General features: G+C 35.2%; 1 protein-coding gene across 8 annotated transcripts in view; it reads left to right on the top strand.

Annotated features, from left to right (window-relative positions):
* The window catches only part of LOC123522895 (phospholipid-transporting ATPase ID-like), a 104,491-nt gene that overhangs the window by 51,286 nt on the left and 34,263 nt on the right, over positions 1-18,942 (top strand). For 7 of the 8 annotated variants that reach the window (XM_045300390.2, XM_045300393.2, XM_045300392.2 and 4 more), the window contains 2 exons: positions 9,598-9,732; positions 10,797-10,867. In XM_045300390.2, the coding sequence (XP_045156325.1) occupies positions 9,598-9,732; positions 10,797-10,867 (206 nt within the window). Of the gene's footprint in view, positions 1-4,805; positions 4,905-9,597; positions 9,733-10,796; positions 10,868-18,942 lie in introns of all 8 variants that reach the window. The other variant, XM_053549529.1, reaches the window with a different exon arrangement.

An 18,942-nucleotide genomic window follows, 5' to 3' on the forward strand; every position in this document is an offset into this window, starting at 1 on the left:
CCTTGATGAAATCTAGGCCGAGTTCGAAAATGGGTCATCTCGGGTCAAAAACTAGGTCACTAGGTCAAATCAAAGAAAAACCTTGTGTATGCGATAGAGGCTGTTTTTCATTAATCTCATGAATATGTCAGATGATAACTTTGATAAATCTAGGCGATCGAAATGTATCTCGGGTCAAATAGGGCAAGGTAACAAGAATGTTATGGAAGAGCGATTATTATTAATCTGGCAGAAGTACTTCGATAAATCAAGCGAGTTGAAATGGTCATCTCGGGTCAAAAACTAGGTCACTAGGTCAAATCAAAGAAAAACCTTGTGTATGCGATAGAGGCGTATTTTTCAATTTTCTTCATGAATATTGGTCAGAATGATAACCTTGATGAAATCTAGCCGAGTTCGAAAATGGGTCATCTGGGTCAAAAACTAGGTCACTAGGTCAAATCAAAGAAAAACCTTGTGTATGCGATAGAGGCTGTATTTTTCAATTTCTTCATTAATTTGGTCAGAATGATTGCCTTGATGAAATCTAGGCCGAGTTCGAAAATGGGTCATCTGGGTCAAAAACTAGGTCACAAGGTCAAATCAAAGAAAAACCTTGTGTATGCGATAGAGGCTGTATTTTTCAATTGATCTTCATGAATTTTGGTCAGATGATTGCTTGATAAAATCTAGGCCGAGTTCGAAAATGGGTCATCTGGGTCAAAAACTAGGTCACTAGGTCATATCAAAAAAAACCTTGTGTATGCGATAGAGGCGTATTTTTCAATTGATCTTCATGAATTTTGGTCAGATGATTACTTGATGAAATCTAGACCAAGTTCGAAAATGGGTCATCTGGGTTAAAAACTAGGTCACTAGGTCAAATCACGAAAAACCTTGTGTATGCGATAGAGGCTGTATTTTTCATGATCTTCATGAATTTTGTCAGAATGATTACCTTGATGAAATTAGGCCGAGTTCGAAAATGGGTCATCTGGGGTAAAAACTAGGTCACTAGGTCAAATCAAGAAAAACATTGTGTATGCAATAGAGGCTGTATTTTTCAATTGATCTTCATGAAATTTAGTCAGAATGATACCTTGATGAAATCTAGGCCCAGTTCGAATATGGGTTATCTGGGTCAAAAACTAGGTCACTAGGTCAAATCGAAGAAAAACTTGTGTATGCATAGAGATGTTTTTTCAATTGATTTCATGAAATTTGGTCAGATGATTGCCTTGATGAAATTTAGGTCGATTTGAATATGGGTCATCTGAGGTCAAAAACTAGGTCACTTGGTCAAATAAAGAAAAAACTTTGTATGCGATAGAGACTGTTTTTTCAATTGATTTTATGAAATTTGGTCAGGATTTATTGCCTTAATAAATTTAGGTCGATTTGAATATGGGTCATCTGAGGTCAAAAACTAGGTCACTGGTCAATCAAAGAAAAAAACTTTCTGTATGTGATAGAGGCTGTATTTTTTCAGTTGATCTTCATGAATTTTGGTCAGAATGATTGCCTTGATAAAATCTAGGTCGAGTTTGAACATGGGTCATCTAGGGTCAAAAACTAGGTCATGTCTAAGAAAATGCTTGTTTTATCGCAAGAGACCAATTTTTTGGTGCAATCTTAATGAAAATTGGTCAGAATATTTGTTTCCATGAAATCACTAGGTCAAACATGTTTTACACTGTTATGGAGTGTTTCTTAGGTGAGCGACCTAGGGCCATCTTGGCCCTCTTGTTCTATTTCTAGGTCAATTACCAACCTCTCTGGGTCAAGTCCCATTACTCTGACATGTATTTTGAGCAAATTATGCCCCCTTTTGGACTTAGAAAATTTTGGTTAAAGTTTTACATGCAAGTTACTATATCCAAAACTAATGCAGATATTGATTTGAAACTTCACATGTGTCTTCAGGGTTATAAAACTAGTTGATAGCAGCAAGTCCCATAACTCTGACCTTCATTTTGGCCAAATTATGCCCCCTTTTGGACTTAGAAAATTCTGGTTAAAGTTTTGCGTGCAAGTACATACAGCTATTTCTAAAAGGCATACAGATTTGAAACTTATTTTTTCTTTTTCTAGATCAATTACCAACCTCACTGGGTCAAGTCCCATAACTCTGGCATGTATTTTGAGCAAATTATGCCCCCTTTTGGACTTTGAAAATTCTGGTTAAAGTTTTACATGCGAGTTTCTATCTCAAAAACTAATGCAGATATTGAATTGAAACTTCACATGTGCCTTCGGGGTTATAAAACTAGTTGATAGCAGCAAGTCCCATAACTGATATGCATTTTGGTCAAATTATGCCCCCTTTTGAACTTAAAACTCTTTTGATATTTAACCTTTTTGGGTAATATTTTCCTGCTTCTGTGACAATATTTCGAATAGTCGAGCTTGGCTGTCTTACGGACAGTTCTTGTTAATTACCATAAAACTGGACTTTCCGATTTTGCAATAGTTTTGTTCTGTGATGACAAATCGAAGGTTGAATGGAAAATTGTTCAAACTGGTATTAAATAAAGTTTGATCCCCAGGTGAGGGAAATGTTCTTCGTAATGATTTGATAGAAGATTTGGGTAGAGAAGTTGGCAGTGATTTGCTGAGAACAGGGCAATAATGGTACAGAATAAGCGGACACTAGTTACCGTATAACGGGTAATTTTTACTGCTGTAAAAGTTTACGGATTTGGGGTAAAAACACATGATTGTATTTTATACGATTTTAAAATTTACGAAATTACAAGGTTTAACAGTTTATTTGACTTTATGTAGCGAATTTATTTGAGGCCAATTTTTACGAATCTGATATGGTCATAAAAAATAGTAAAAAATAGCAGCAGGTAAAAAATACCCGTTATACGGTATGTTAACTGCCTGCAGTGACATACCTTAAATAGGGTTGAAAAGGGTGCTTTACCCAAAACAAACAAACTTCAAGTTTACCTTACTCCTTTATAACTTAAAAGAAAGATATTTGTTAGCAGGTTTGCATTTTTGTGGTTATTCTACACAAATGCTGGGTTGATATTTTATCACATGATCGGAGAAAGCTCTTCTAGCTGGATATTAAATTAATGTGACTTTCAGCAAAATGTTTGCTTAATGGCGCAAAGAAAAAGGAGAAAATAACAAGTTTCCAAAAATGTAATTATTGGCAGCTGGGCACCATTTAAATGGTCAAAAAACTTCTAAAGCAATTGGGCAAAATCAGAACAAATTTATGGTTATTTCCCTTGCCACCACATGTCTTTTGTTGAATTTATTTCAGAGCACTTGTCTTAGTTACCTAGAGCACTTTGTCTTAGTATAGCAATATTAAATTTTAAAATATTTCTTTTGCAGTGTGGTTTGATTCATTTACTGCAACTTATTCTTAGATCATAGTTCCATTTTGTCTTGGATTTATTCTTTATTTTATAGATAGTTCATGTTTTTCTAAAGACGTTTAGGAAAATGAAAGTCATAGTGCTTTAACCCTTATCATGCTGGGCACGACTGATTCTGCCTTTGCGACCAGTGTAGATCATGATCAGCCAGCATATCCGTGCAGTCTGATCATGATCTGAACTCTTTGCCATTCAGTCAGTATCTTTTTTGTAAGCACCCCTATTAACACTTAATGGTACTGTCCAAATTGAGAGATGGACAAGTTCATTATAGAAATTTAGCAGGGTGCCGTTCTAAAATGTTTTGCTTACTTTTTCTTTGGTTTTTCTTTGCTGAACTCATAAATTCTTTTCACCCTTTTTCTGTTTCTTATGTGATCAAGGGTTTAGAGAAAAAATGAGGCATTTGGCATATAGATTTATACACAAAGAAGGCAGATAACTCTTTGCTATTTATTATTTTGGATTCAACGCATTAACCATCCTGATAAATGTTTTACTTGGTTAACACATTTGTTGCTTTATAATAACTTGTCACAGTAAAAGGTGCCTTTTGAATGAAAATTAAGATAGGATTCTTTTTATAAAGGTTTATTGTCTCAAGATTGCATTTTGATGTTTGAGATTTAAAGTGTTTTGTTATATCATGATGTCATATAAGCAGATGGTACCTTTTACTGTGGCGTGTCACATTTTATATGTGTTGTTCTAATTATTTCTGGCTTTCCTTAGTTTTTCAGCTAATTGTAGACTTGCTTTCTTGTAACCAGCCACTGAATATCTACAAAATACTCTTCTTATCCTATAGTTTAATATCGTGCCACATTACATTACATATGCACTATGTACTGGCACTGAATGTGATATGTTGTCATATTACTCATGTATTAAATCATCATGACATAGTACCATGCCATATTACAAAAAATTCACAGAGAATGTGTTATTGCTTTATGTTTTGGCAATAAATGTGGTATGATGTCACATTACAAGACTAAGTGCCATACTACATTGTATATAGTACTGTCACACAGTACAGTGTCATGCCATATGCCATATTTCTTGGCATATGATGTGAAACTGTGCTAAATTACTTTAGATATATCTCTGCCATAGCTGATAATAGATTAGTTTAGAGATTTAGACTTCAACTGACTCAGATTTACATAGATTGTTTATTATTTAGAAAAAGCCATTATAACTAAAAAAAACACTATGCATCTAAACTGTTCTGTTATCACATTACCTTAAGCATGACTCTGATTTTATTTCACCAAGTAAAAAGCGAGGGTTGGTCATACACTATTATATCTCCTGCTTGCTTCATTTATAATGTTTAGTTACCATAGTGTCACAATCAACCCTCGAAATGTAACCATGAGGGAGGGGTATTCAGATTGATGTAGAATATTATAATCTATCTCGCAGCTTATTCCGGCTATATCCTCCCTGACCCCTCTTACAACGTTCATCCCTCTGGTTGCGGTGGCCAGTTTCTCTGCTTTTAAAGATGCTCTCGACGACTATGTAAGTTTTAATACAAACATAATTCCAGTGTATGGTTATATTTCTAATGTTGGTTTTTAACTTTTTAACCCTTATCATGCTGGACACCATTGCCTTTATGACCAGTGTAGATCATGATCTGCCTGTATATCTATGCAGTCTGATCAAGATCTACACTGTTCACCATTCAGTATCTTTTTGGTAAGCACCCCTTTAAACAGTTAATGGTACAGTCCAAATTGAAAGATGGTCAAGTTCATTTTAGAAATTTTCCATGGTAAGGGTTAAAAAGTTGTTTTGTTGTTTGCTAGGTTTGTTTTGGTGAGAGTTTCTTTGAAATAAAGTGTGAATTATAAATGTTGTCGTTCTTTTTAAGTTTGAATTTTGGCGAATTTACAATAATAGTAAAAATAGTGAAAAGAAATAGTATAATTGATATTTGGACTATATGATGAAAATTATCCAGAAACAGAGTAAATATTTTTACATTTGATTATCAGGTTGGCAATTTAGTTTATCATAGCTATCGCAACAAAACTTTTACACTAAAGATACATAATACTGCAAAATAGTTTTATTTTGTTGGAACAAAATTTTGTGATTTATGACTTTGTGGAGCCTGCCTGCTTAGATCAGTAGGAAGAGCACTGATCTATCGATCGCAGGGTCGTGGGTTCTGTCCCAGGGCGGGGCATAATGTTCTTCGTGGCAGTTTGATGGAAGAGATTGTGTTTGAAATCATTCCTCCTCCACCTCTGATTCATGTGGGGAAGTTGTGAGTTTATAGCAAAATTCGGGTTTGTACTGGTACAGAATCCAGGAACACTGGTTAGGTTAATTGCCCATTGTTACATAACTGAAAACTGTTGAAAAATAGCATTAAATCCAAAAACAAAAAACAAACAAATTTTAAACAAAAATGAATGAAAATTTTACTTAATATTCATCATTTGAATTTTATTTTGCACAAAACTTAAGAAAATTAGTACACCACAAATATTAATGGTTTCACGAAAGTATTGTCCTCACTGCATGTATTTAGCTCACATAGATCAGTAGAGTGTAGAACTACAGATTGTGTGGTCGTAAATTGGATCCCAAGGCGAGCTGTAGGTTCTCATTGACATTTTATAGAAGGCAATGTCTTTTAAATCATTTGTCCTCCATGTCTGATTGCAAGGAACAAGTTAACACTGGTACAGAATCCAGGAACACTTGCTAGGTTAACTGGCTGCCATTACGTAACTGAAATACTGTTCTTTCATATAATTTTATGTAAAAGATATTGTTTTTAGCTCACCTGTCACTTAGTGACAAGGTGAGCTTTTGTGATCACCCTTCGTCCGTCGTCTGTTGTCAGTCAGTCGGTGCGTCAACAATTTCTTGTCTGCAAGATAGTGGTTTCATTTATGATTCTATTTTAACCAAACTTACACACAACTTGTATCACCATAAGATCACGGTTCCTTTCTTGAACTGGCCAGATCCCATTATGGGTTATAGAGTTATGGCCCCTGAAAGGGCCAAAATTAGCTGTTTTGACCTTGTCTGCACAATAGCTTCTTTATTTATGATTTGATTTTTACCAAACTGGCACACAAGTTGTATCACCATAAGATCTTGGTTCCTTTCTTGAACTGGCGAGATTCCGTTATGGGTTCCAGAGTTATGGCCCCTGAAAGGGCCAGAATTAGCTATTTTGACCTTGTCTGCACAATAGCAGCTTCATTTATGATTTGATTTTAACCAAACTTGCACACAACTTGTATCACCATAAGATCTTGTTTCCTTTATTGAACTGGCGAGATTCAATTACGGGTTCCAGAGTTATGGCCCCTGAAAGGGCCAGAATTAGCTATTTTGACCTTGTCTGCACAATAGCAGCTTCATTTACAATTTGAATTTAATCAAACTTGCAAAAAACTTGTGTAACCATAAGATCTCGATTGCTTTCTTGAATCGGCCAGATCCTGTATGGGTTCCAGAGTTATGGCCCCTGAAAGGGCCAAAATTAGCTATTTTGACCTTGTCTGCACAATAGCAGCTTTATTTTTGATTTGGTTTTAACCAAACATGCACACAACTTGTATCACCACAAGATCTTGGTTCCTTTCTTGAACTGGCCAGATACCTTCATGGGTTCCAGAGTTACGGCCCCTGAAAGGTCCAAAATTGGCTATTTTGGCTTTTGCAGCCATATAGAGACTTCATTTATGGTTTTATTTGATACAAACTTCCAAAATGTCTTCAACAACAATAAATCTTGGATTCCATGACAAATCAGATCCAATCGTAGGTTCCAGAGTTATTTTATATCTGATTACCTCCCCTGATTGTAATCAAAATGGATTAACATCAGTAAGTACTTATAGGACTTATTTGAAATTTCATTATTATTATTAGTTTGACTGAGACAATCAGGGTAGATAACTATGGACTGATTTTATGTCAAATTACCTCCCTTTATTTCAAATTAAAATGGGTAACTAGTGAAGATACTGATCTGAAATTTCATTTATGTCAACAGATTTATTTGGCAGATCCTTCTTTTGTTCACTTACGATATTTTTTTTTAATTACTTCCCTTTTACGATACTAAAAATAGCTTATTTTTAATAACTTTTTAGCTCACCTGTCACAAAGAGACAAGGTGAGCTTTTGTGATCGCGCGGTGTCCGTCGTCCATCGTCTGTCCGTGCGTCCGTAAACTTTTTTCTTGTGACCACTCTAGAGGTCACATTTTTCATGGGATCTTTATGAAAGTTGGTCAGAATGTTCATCTTGATGATATCTAGGTCAAGTTCGAAACTGGGTCACTGCCATCAAAACTAGGTCAGTAGGTCTAAAAATAGAAAAACCTTGTGACCTCTCTAGAGGCCATATATTTCACAAGATCTTTATGAAAATTGGTCAGAATGTTCACCTTGATGATATCTAGGTCAAGTTCGAAACTGGGTCACGTGGGGTCAAAAACTAGGTCAGTAGGTCTAAAAATAGAAAAACCTTGTGACCTCTCTAGAGGCCATATTTTTCATGAGATCTTCATGAAAATTGGTCAGAATGTTTATCTTGATGATATCTAGGTCAAGTTCGAAAACTGGGTCACGTAGGGTCAAAAACTAGGTCATTAGGTCTAAAAATAGAAAAACCTTGTGACCTCTTAGAGGCCATATTTCTCAATGCATTTTCATGAAAATTGGTCAGAATGTTCATCTTGATGATATTTAGGTCAAGTTCGAAACTGGGTCACGTGGGGTTAAAAACTAGGTCAGTAGATCTAAAAATAGAAAAACCTTGTGACCTCTCTAGAGGCCATATTTTTCATGAGATCTTCATGAATATTGGTCGGAATGTTCACCTTGATGATATCTAGGTCAAGTTCGAAACTGGGTCATGTGGGGTCAAAAACTAGGTCAGTAGATCTAAAAAATAGAAAAACTTGTGACCTCTCTAGTGGCCATATTTCTCATTGGATCTTCATGAAAATTGGTCAGAATGTTCACCTTGATGATATCTAGGTCAAGTTCGAAACTGGGTCATGTGCGGTCAAAAACTAGGTCGTAGGTCTAAAAATAGGAAAACCTTGTGACCTCTCTAGAGGCGATATTTTTCAATGGATCTTCATGAAAATTGGTCAGAATGTTTACCTTGAAGATATCTAGGTCAAGTTCGAAACTGGGTCACGTGGGGTTAAAAACTAGGTCAGTAGATCTAAAAATAGAAAAACCTTGTGACCTCTCTAGAGGCCATATTTTTCATGAGATCTTCATGAATGTTGGTCAGAATGTTCATCTTGATGATATCTAAGTCAGATTTGAAACTGGGTCACGTGCGGTCAAAAACTAGGTCAGTAGGTCTAAAAATAGAAAAAACCTTGTGACCTCTCTAGAGGCCATATTTCTCAATGGATCTTCATGAAAATTGGTGAGAATGTTCAGCTTCATGATATCTAGGTCAGGTTCGTAACTGGGTCATGTGCGGTCAAAAACTAGGTCAGTAGGTCGAAAAATAGAAAAACCTTGTGACCTCTCTAGAGGCCATATTTTTCACAAGATCTTTATGAAAATTGGTGAGAATGTTCACCTTGATGATATCTAGGTCAGGTTTAAAAGTGGGTCACGTGCCTTCAAAAAAAATATGGTCATTAGGTCAAATAATAGAAAAACCTTGTGACCTCTCTAGAGGCCATATTTTTCAATGGATCTTCATGAAAATTGGTCAGAATTTTTATCTTGATATCTAGGTCACATGTGCTCAAAAACTAGGTCACTATGTCAAATAATAGAAATAACGATGTCATACTCAGTTGAACACTGGGTCATGTGGAGATAGGTGAGCGATTCAGGACCATCATGGTCCTCTTGTTTATTATTGGCCGTAGAGAAAAACCGAGACCACTTTCGTGTGGTACAACATGGATGGTACTTCGAATTTTTAGGTGTGTTTTGACATATCTGTACCTTGTAAGATTTTTTTTCTTTTCGGTTAAATTTCTTCCCTTTGTTGTTCCTGTCCTTTGGATTTAGATATTTTTTCTGAGGACCTTCTTGTCCTCAAGTGCAATGATAACTGGTGAGCGATATAGGGCCATCATGGCCCTCTTGTCTTCTTTTTTCCTGTCATTTCAAATTTTAATGAATACAATATTTTTCCCTGACTAAACATTGAATTATTACTGTAGAGTGATATTAACCATGTTTTATATATGCTCTAGAGACGGCATAGAAGTGATGACATAGTCAACAACAGAAAGGCAATGGTTTTACGAGATGGTAAAATGGTGGAAGAAGTTTGGCAAAAGGTGGTGGTTGGCGACATCATAAAAATGGAGAATAATCACTTTGTAGCTGTACGTTTATTATTTGTTCTTTAACGATCTGATTTATGTTTATATCTTTTAAGTATATTAAGCCCCATGTGGTTCTGGGACGATCTATGTATGAAAAGAATTGGAACCACTGCCTTACCCTTGCATGATCGTAAGAGGCGACTAATAGGGTCTTAACACTTGGTTTTGCTGTAACTCTGTGATTCCAGCAGGTATGCAAATTTTGATTCCATACCTCGTGTTTTTATTTCGATGTAAATGAGATGTGAAACCAAAATTTGTAGTCCTGTTTGGCGCCATATAACCTATACTGTGTTGGTGTGCCGTAAAACCCAAATAAATAAATTAATAAATAAATTTAAGTATATTAAAAAAGTCGATGATGTCTTAATGTACTTGCAGAAAAGAATGTTTGGTATGCCCATAATTTTTGAAGTTTATGGTCCCAGAGCTTAAATTAGGCGTAAAAAAAAAAAATTGTTTGTTTCCGGTATCCCGACCAACCCTAAATTTTTGGCCCGACCCTAAATGTTTTTATGGCCTTAGAGAATATTTTTTTCAACTTTTTAACAAAAAGATGCAAAACTGCACTTTTTATGCTTTAAACATGGCCAGTGATGTTAGAAATCAATTTACTGATGCTCTAAAGGCATAACCCCCTTATTTTTAATCATTTTTTGACAAAAAAATAATTTCCGAAAAGTCTCCCTTAATAAAAAAAAATGTCAAAAAAAAATATTTTCCGACCTACCTACCCTAATTTTTTTGAGCATGTTACCGGAAACAAAGAAATTTTTTTTTTAGGCCTTAGACATAATGTGTAGCAGATTTATATGATGACGAAGAGTTTAAATTTCTTGCAGAATAAGTTTCATTGATAATCACCAGCAATGAGCAGATGTAATTACTATATAAAACCAGGATTTTTAAGGTACCATACATAGTTTCTTGTTTGGTATGTAACACCTATAAAATTATAGTATAGTGAGTACATATACATGTTGTGAACCACTTAACAAGTTTTAGCAAGTACCTGTTATTAGGTATATTAACACATTGTCTATATTGTGTTTGTATTTTTTCAGGCTGATTTACTACTGTTATCTACCAGTGAACCAAACAGTTTATGTTACATCGAGACAGCTGAATTAGACGGGTAAGTGAGACAGCTCATGGTACATTGAGATGACCAAATAGGTGGATAATTATAACAGTTTATTAGCTCATCTGATTTTTTGAAAAAAAAAATGATGAGTTATTGTCATCACTTGAGCGGTTGTCGGCGTCGGCGTCTGCGTCGGCGTTGCCTGGTTAAGTTTTATGTTTAGGTCAGCTTTTCTCCTAAACTATCAAAGCATACTTGTTCACCATCATAAGCTGACCCTGTATAGCAAGAAACATAACTCCATCTTGCTTTTTGCAAGATTTATGGCCCTTTTGTACTTAGAAAATATCAGATTTCTTGGTTAGTTTTATGTTTAGGTCAACTTTTCTCTAAACTATCAAAGCTATTGCTTTGAAACTTGGAATACTTGTTCACCATCTAAGCAGACCTGTACATCAAGAAACATAACACCATCTTGCTTTTTGCAAGATTTATTGCCCCTTTTGGACTTAGAAAATCAGTTTTCTTGGTTAAGTTTTATGTTTAGGTCAGCTTTTATCCTAAACTATCAAAGCTATTGCTTTAAAACTTGCAACACTTGTTCACCATCATAAGCTGACCCTGTACAGCAAGAAACATAACTCCGTCCTGCTTTTTGCAAGATTTATGGCCCTTTTTGGACTTCGAAAATATCAGATTTCTTGGTTAAGTGTTATGTTTAGGTCAACTTATTCTCTTAAACTATCAAAGCTATTGCTTTGAAACTTGCAACACTTGTTCACCATCATAAGCTGACCCTGTACAGCAAGCAACATAACTCCATCCTGCTTTTTGCAATAATTATTTCCCCTTCTGGACTTAGAAAATCATTTTCTTGGTTGAGTATTATGTTTAAGTCAACTTTTCTCATAAACTATCAAAGCTATTGCTTTAAAACTTGCAACAGTTTTTCACCATCATAAGTGGACACTGTACATCAAGAAACATAACTCTGTCCTGCTTTTTGCAAGAATGATGGCCCTTTTTAGACTTAGAAAATCATGGGTAGGACAATATTTCTATTACACAAAAAAAATCAGATGAGCGTCAGCACCCGCAAGGCGGTGTTCTTGTATTAAATTGAGATAACGTAACTAAACAGATAATTGTAGCAGTTCATGTTACATCAAGACAGCTGAATTAGATTGGTAAGTGTACCAGTTTCTGTTACATTGAGACAGCTGAATCAAATAGGTAAAAACAGATTATGTTGAATAAAGACAGCTGAATTAACCTTTAGCCTGCTGGCGGCGAGTTATTCTGCATTTGCGTCCAGTGCAGACCAAGATCAGCCTGCACATGGTCTGCACTGTTCGCTATTCAGTCAATAAATTTTCAGTGAACTCCCCTTTGAATAATAAATGGTACTGCCCAAATTGAATGATGGACCAGTCCATTTCAGAAATTTAGCAGGCTAAGGGTTAAACAGGTAACAGTTTATCTTACATTGATACAGCTGAATAAGACAGTTTGTACTTTTTGCCCAGATCAGAGAATTTCTCTGCTTTCCCCTAATCCATGCATGTAATTTTATGACCGTTTAATGGACATTAGTTAATCAAAAGCTGTTTATTCAGACAAGGTGCAGATTGATATGATCAGTGGTAATGCCTCACCTAACTATAGTCTAGGAAACCACTGCATGGCTATCCTATCTGCAGAAATAAGACTGACCAGATACATGATTTTATGATTTATCTATTCTCTGGTTGAAAGATTCCAACAATAATACACTTTTGTTTTTCATCTGTCTGAGTACAGAATGTTAAGCCAAATGCATGAAAAATACTTGAATTTAACAGTTTTTGATCCATGGTGGGGCACCTGGGGTCTTCCTTTAATACCATGCATGGAGGGGCACCTGGGGTCTTCCTCTGGTACCATGCATGGAGGGGCACCTGAGGTCTTTCTCTAGTACCATGCATGGAGGGGCACCTGGTGTTTTCCTCTTGTACCATGCATGAAGGTGGAACCTGGATTCTTCCTCTAGTACCAGAAAGGCTGGAAAATCATCAAATGACACATTTTCATGTCAGTGTTATGTTAAACAAAAACACACAAAATATGTAACTGTCCAATGAAAACCTTAATGCATGAATATTTGATCACCACCCGTAAGAAAATTCACCTACCTTCCAATGAAAATTTAACAGTGACTTAATGTTAATGAACATTTAATTGAGACCAAATGCAAGTGGTATTAGAAAACTTACTTTTCCTTGAAAAGATCAAATACCCAAAAATTTTATGCAGCTTCTTCAAGCCACGTCCTTTAACAAGTGCATGTACTTATTTCACATCTGCCAGATAAGTAGTGTATCTATTGTGAAATTGGCGAATTCACCCAGATTTTCTCCTTTTCAATAAAAACATATGAAAATGTACTAAGAATGTGAAACCCCTTATCTAATGCATTGTTTTATAAGAAGACTTATAATATTTTCTACATGTTCACAAGCACATACAGTAATTGTGGTCTAAACTGAAGTAAAACTCTTAAAAAGAAACCTTGAAAAATTAAACAAATTCTTTGAAAAACAGTACAAACTATTATTGAGGGAATTGTTCTTCCACCGCTATAAACCATTTATCTACCTGGTACTAACAACATACCGGTAATTATTGTTTTTTAACTGATATTTGCGTTTTAAGTTCAGTGATTTGAATATTACTTTCTTTTCTTTAAAACAATGCAAAAAAGCACTTACATATCTTAAAGATGTCATGTGTGTGAAGTTTCAATCCATTCCCATTAGCAAGTACTGATAAGCCAGCTTACATACACAGACTTAAACAAAAATTTTAAATTGCAGTGTTAAAAGGGGGACATCATTTTGTAAACAAGAGGGTTATGATGACCCTATATCACTAATGAGGATTTCTATTTTTTGAGTAGTGAGTTTCGAGTTAAAAAAGTGAGTTTTGAGTTTAAAAATAGTGAGTTTTGAGTTAAATTTAAAAAAGTTGGTTTTGAGTAAAAAAACTGGTTTGAAATGAAATGGTACGGCCTGAAATGCATAGTTTGACGTGGTATGCGTTCTAAATCCAGTTAGACCTCAGATTTTTCTGTTATTTCTCTCTTTTTTAGCTCACCTGTCACAAAGTGACAAGGTGAGCTTTTGTGATCGCGCGGTGTCCGTCGTCCGTCGTCCGTCCGTGCGTCCGTGCGTCCGTAAACTTTTGCTTGTGACCACTCTAGAGGTCACATTTTTCATGGGATCTTTATGAAAATTGGTCAGAATGTTCATCTTGATGATATCTAGGTCAAGTTCGAAACTGGGTCACGTGCCATCAAAAACTAGGTCAGTAGGTCTAAAAATAGAAAAACCTTGTGACCTCTCTAGAGGCCATATATTTCACAAGATCTTCATGAAAATTGCTCAGAATGTTCACCTTGATGATATCTAGGTCAAGTTCGAAACTGGGTTCACGTGGGGGCAAAAACTAGGTCAGTAGGTCTAAAAAATAGAAAAACCTTGTGACCTCTCTAGAGGCCATATTTTTCATGAGATCTTCATGAGTATTGGTTTAGAATGTTTATCTTGTGTATCTAGGTCAAGTTCGAAATGGGTACGTAGGGTCAAAAACTAGGTCATTAGGTCTAAAAAAAAAAAACCTTGTGACCTCTCTAGAGGCCATATTTCTCAATGCATCTTCATGAAAATTGGTCAGAATGTTCATTTGATGATATCTAGGTCAAGTTCGAAAACTGGGTCACGTGGGGTTAAAAACTAGGTCGTAGGTCTAAAAATAGAAAAAAACCCTTTTGACCTCTCTAGAGGCCATATTTTTCATGAGATCTTCATGAATATTGGTCAGAATGTTTTTCTTGATGATATCTAGGTCAAATTCGAAACTGGGTCCGTTTGGGTCAAAAACTAGGTCATTAGGTCTAAAAATAGAAAAAACCTTGTGACCCCTCTAGAGGCCATATTTCTCAATGCATCTTCATGAAAATTGGTGAGAATGTTCAGCTTGATGATATCTAGGTCAAGTTCGAAAACTGGGTCACGTGGGGTTAAAAAAATAGGTCAGTAGAAACTAAAAATAGAAAAACCCTTTTGACCTCTCTAGAGGCCATATTTTTCATGAGATCTTCAGAATATTGGTCAGAATGTTCACCTTGTGATATCTAGGTCAAGTTCGAAAATGGGTCTGGGGGGATCAAAAAACTAGGGGCAGTAGATCTAAAATAGAAAAACCCTTTTGACCTCTCTAGTGGCATATTTCTCAATGGATCTTCATGAAAATTGTCAGAATGTTCATCTTGATGATATCTAGGTCAAGTTCGAAAACTGGGTCATGTGCGGTCAAAAAACTAGGTCAGTAGGTCTAAAAATAGGAAAACCTTGTGACCTCTCTAGAGGCGATATTTTTCAAAGGATCTTCATGAAAATTGGTCAGAATGTTTACCCTTTATAATCTAGGTCAAGTTCGAACTGGGTCACGTGGGGTTAAAACTAGGTCAGTAGATCTAAAATAGAAAAAACCTTGTGACCTCTCTAGAGGCCATATTTTTCATTTAGATCTTCATGATATTGGTCAGAATGTTCTTTTTGATGATATCTAGGTAGATTCGAAAACTGGGTCACGTGGGGTCAAAAAACTAGGTCAGTAGGTTAAAAATAGAAAAAACCTAGTGACCTCTCTAGAGGCCATATTTCTCAATGGATCTTCATGAAAATTGGTGAGAATGTTCAGCTTGATGGGTATCTAGGTCAGGTTATAAACTGGGTCATGTGCGGTCAAAAAACTAGGTCAGTAGGTCGAAAAAATAGAAAAACCTTGTGACCCCTCTAGAAGCCATATTTTTCACGAGATCTTCATGAAAATTGGTGAGAATGTTCACCTTGATGATATCTAGGTCAAGTTTAAAAGTGGGTCACGTGCCTTCAAAAACTAGGTCATTAGGTCAAATAATAGAAAACCTTGTGACCTCTCTAGAGGCCATATTTTTCAATGGATCTTCATGAAAATTGGTCAGAATTTTTTATCTTGATGATATCTAGGTCACATGTGCTCAAAAGCTAGGTCAGTATGTCAAATAATAGAAATAACGATGTCATACTCAGTTGAACACTGGGTCATGTGGAGATAGGTGAGCGATTCAGGACCATCATGGTCCTCTTGTTTATGTTCTGTTACATTTGTGTATTTTTGGATATTTTGTTTGTTGGTTAGAACACGACAGATATGCGATGTTCATTTATAATACGTTTTAGCAATGAATTATAAAAGAAAATAGGTAAGGGTAGATTTCTTGGAAGCACAGCACCACAAACACAGCCTCAAAGCCACGCATTTGCAAAGTAAGCCCACAACATACAGAAGCTGTAACGGAAAAAATATTACAGACAGGTTGCTTCAAAAATCCAACAAGTATAAAATGTTTAATGAGTTTAAATAAAAGTCTACAATATATATATGAAAAAATAAATAATTTTTTAACATGAATATCATTTAGTGCTGGTTTGTGACGCATTTACACTTTTGACACAGCAGTATAAAACCCTCATATTTTACGCGGATGCCAAGCATGTTCAAGCTAATAGAATGTTTTGAAGCACTAATAAGACATTATTACATCATCTATCACAGCAAATCTTTTTAACCCCTTTCACTGCTAAATTTCTATAATGAACTTGTCCATCTTTCATTAGAACAGTACCATTAACTGTTAAAAGGGATGTTTACCAAAAATATACTGGTGAATGGCGAATAGTGCAGATCATGATTAGACAGCACGAATATGCAGGCTGATCATAATCTACACTGGTCGCAAAGGCAGAATTAATCGTGTCCAGCCTGGTAATAGCCGAGCAAGTTGGAGACTTGAACAAGTTGAACTGTACTTATTTCGTCTGAACAATTATTAAGTTATATATAAATATTTATTGGTTTCATCTCAATATCAAAACTTTCAAACAGCAACATCTAATTAAGATTTCATGGGTTTTTTTTTCAAAATCATGTAAACTATGTAAATGATGCGAATCATAAGGGTATTTTTTCTTATTTTTACCAGAATTCGCTCATCTGACTTTGACTGTTTGACCTAAATTGTGTATGACACGTTAGATCATAAGTGGTTAGATTTGTAGGTTAGTGCTTTTAATACTTTTTCAGTAAATGAGCCTGAAACGCAGTTAAAACTAAATTGCTTTCTCAAACGGACTGGACTCTAGAATTTGGCTAAAAAATGATTTTCTTTTAAAACTAAAGGTTTTGTCATATTACGACTTTTATAATATGAATGTTTATTTCCATTTAAAAAAAAAAAAAAAAAATCCACATGATGCTCTATGCATTTGATCTTGGTCATGCAGTTTAATTAGGAAATAGAATATGGAAATTCATGTAAATATTACTCTTTATAATATTATTTTCAGATGTTATAGAATATCAAACTCGGGGCTTAATTAGAAAATACAAAATGCTTAAGATATATAATAATTTTACTTTATGTTTTCATTTGCCACAATTGTAAACAAACACATCTTTTTGAAATGAACTTCACAACATTGGATTATAAATAACACAGACTTCCTTTTGTAATAGATTCAAGCTATAACAATACATGTACAGATCAAAATGATCCAGATACAAATACACCACAATAAATCACTACTGTGATGATCTGTTGTCCCATAACTCTACAGGGGCCAGGAATTTTACTTCTACTGGTACTGATGATAAACCCAAACAGAAAATGAGGTTTTTTACCTGTAACTTTTTTATTTCTGCAAATTGAAATCAATGGTCGGTATCAAAATAAAGCTTAACCTTGGCTGAAAACTTTACATAATTCAAATTTATATTTACTAAGCAAACTGGCACGAAGTGAAGGCCTGAAAGGGGTATGTAAAAAGGGGGCTGTATGAACGTTGACTGATGATAAATTCGAACACTTTGTCATTTACAAAATGTTCTTGGTATTATTATATTGAAACTTTCCCCAAAAAGCTGCAACAGCCATTCCTGATCAAGTAATGTAAAGTTAACAAATGTCAGGCCTTCATGTTTCGACAGTGAGCATGCGCAAAAAAAACACCCTCTTCCCCAGTAATTTTGGATAAATATTTTTTATACAAATTTATACATGTAAGTCATTTATTTATACAGAATATTTACCAATTTTGTTTTTGTTTACACCAGTTGGTGTTGTAAGTGGAAACTATTTGATGGTGTGTTCAATTTTATAAATAACCGATTGCAATCGAATATTTCCAAGGTGGTCGACTTTATCATCTGTCCGGGTTTATCATCAGTACCAGTATAGTGATAAGGTTAATTGCCTCACAAGTAAGCAGGGATCCTAGTAGTTTTTACTAGGAAAACTGGGCAAAAAGAACATACTGATAAGACAGGTATGTGTAACAGTTTATGTTACATTGAGACAGCTGAATTAGACAGGTAAGTGTAACAGTGAATGTTACATCGAGACGGCTGCATTAGACAGGTAAGTGTAACAGTGAATGTTACATCGAGACGGCTGCATTCGACAGGTAAGTGTAACAGTTTATGTTACATCGAGTCGGCTGCATTAGACAGGTAAGTGTAACAGTTTATGTTACATTGAGAATGCTCATTAGACAGGTAAGTGTAACAGTTTATGTTACATTGAGAATGCTCGTTAGACAGGTAAGTGTAACAGTTTATGTTACATTGAGACAGCTGAATTAGACTTAATGTTACATTGATACAGCTGCATTAGACAGGTAATTGTAACAGTTTATGTTACATTGAGACAGCTGCATTAGACAGGTAAGTGTAACAGTTTATGTTACATTGAGACAGCTGCATTAGACAGGTAAGTAACAGTTTATGTTACATTGAGAATGCTCGTTAGACAGGTAAGTGTAACAGTTTATGTTACATTGAGACAGCTGAATTAGACTTAATGTTACATTGATACAGCTGCATTAGACAGGTAATTGTAACAGTTTATGTTACATTGAGACAGCTGCATTAGACAGGTAAGTGTAACAGTTTATGTTACATTGAGACAGCTGCATTAGACAGGTAAGTGTAACAGTTTATGTTACATTGAGAATGCTGCATTAGACAGGTAAGTGTAACAGTTTATG

The sequence above is a fragment of the Mercenaria mercenaria genome, chromosome 8 (assembly GCF_021730395.1).
Source record: "Mercenaria mercenaria strain notata chromosome 8, MADL_Memer_1, whole genome shotgun sequence".
In the NCBI taxonomy this organism is placed as follows: Eukaryota; Metazoa; Mollusca; class Bivalvia; order Venerida; family Veneridae; genus Mercenaria; species Mercenaria mercenaria.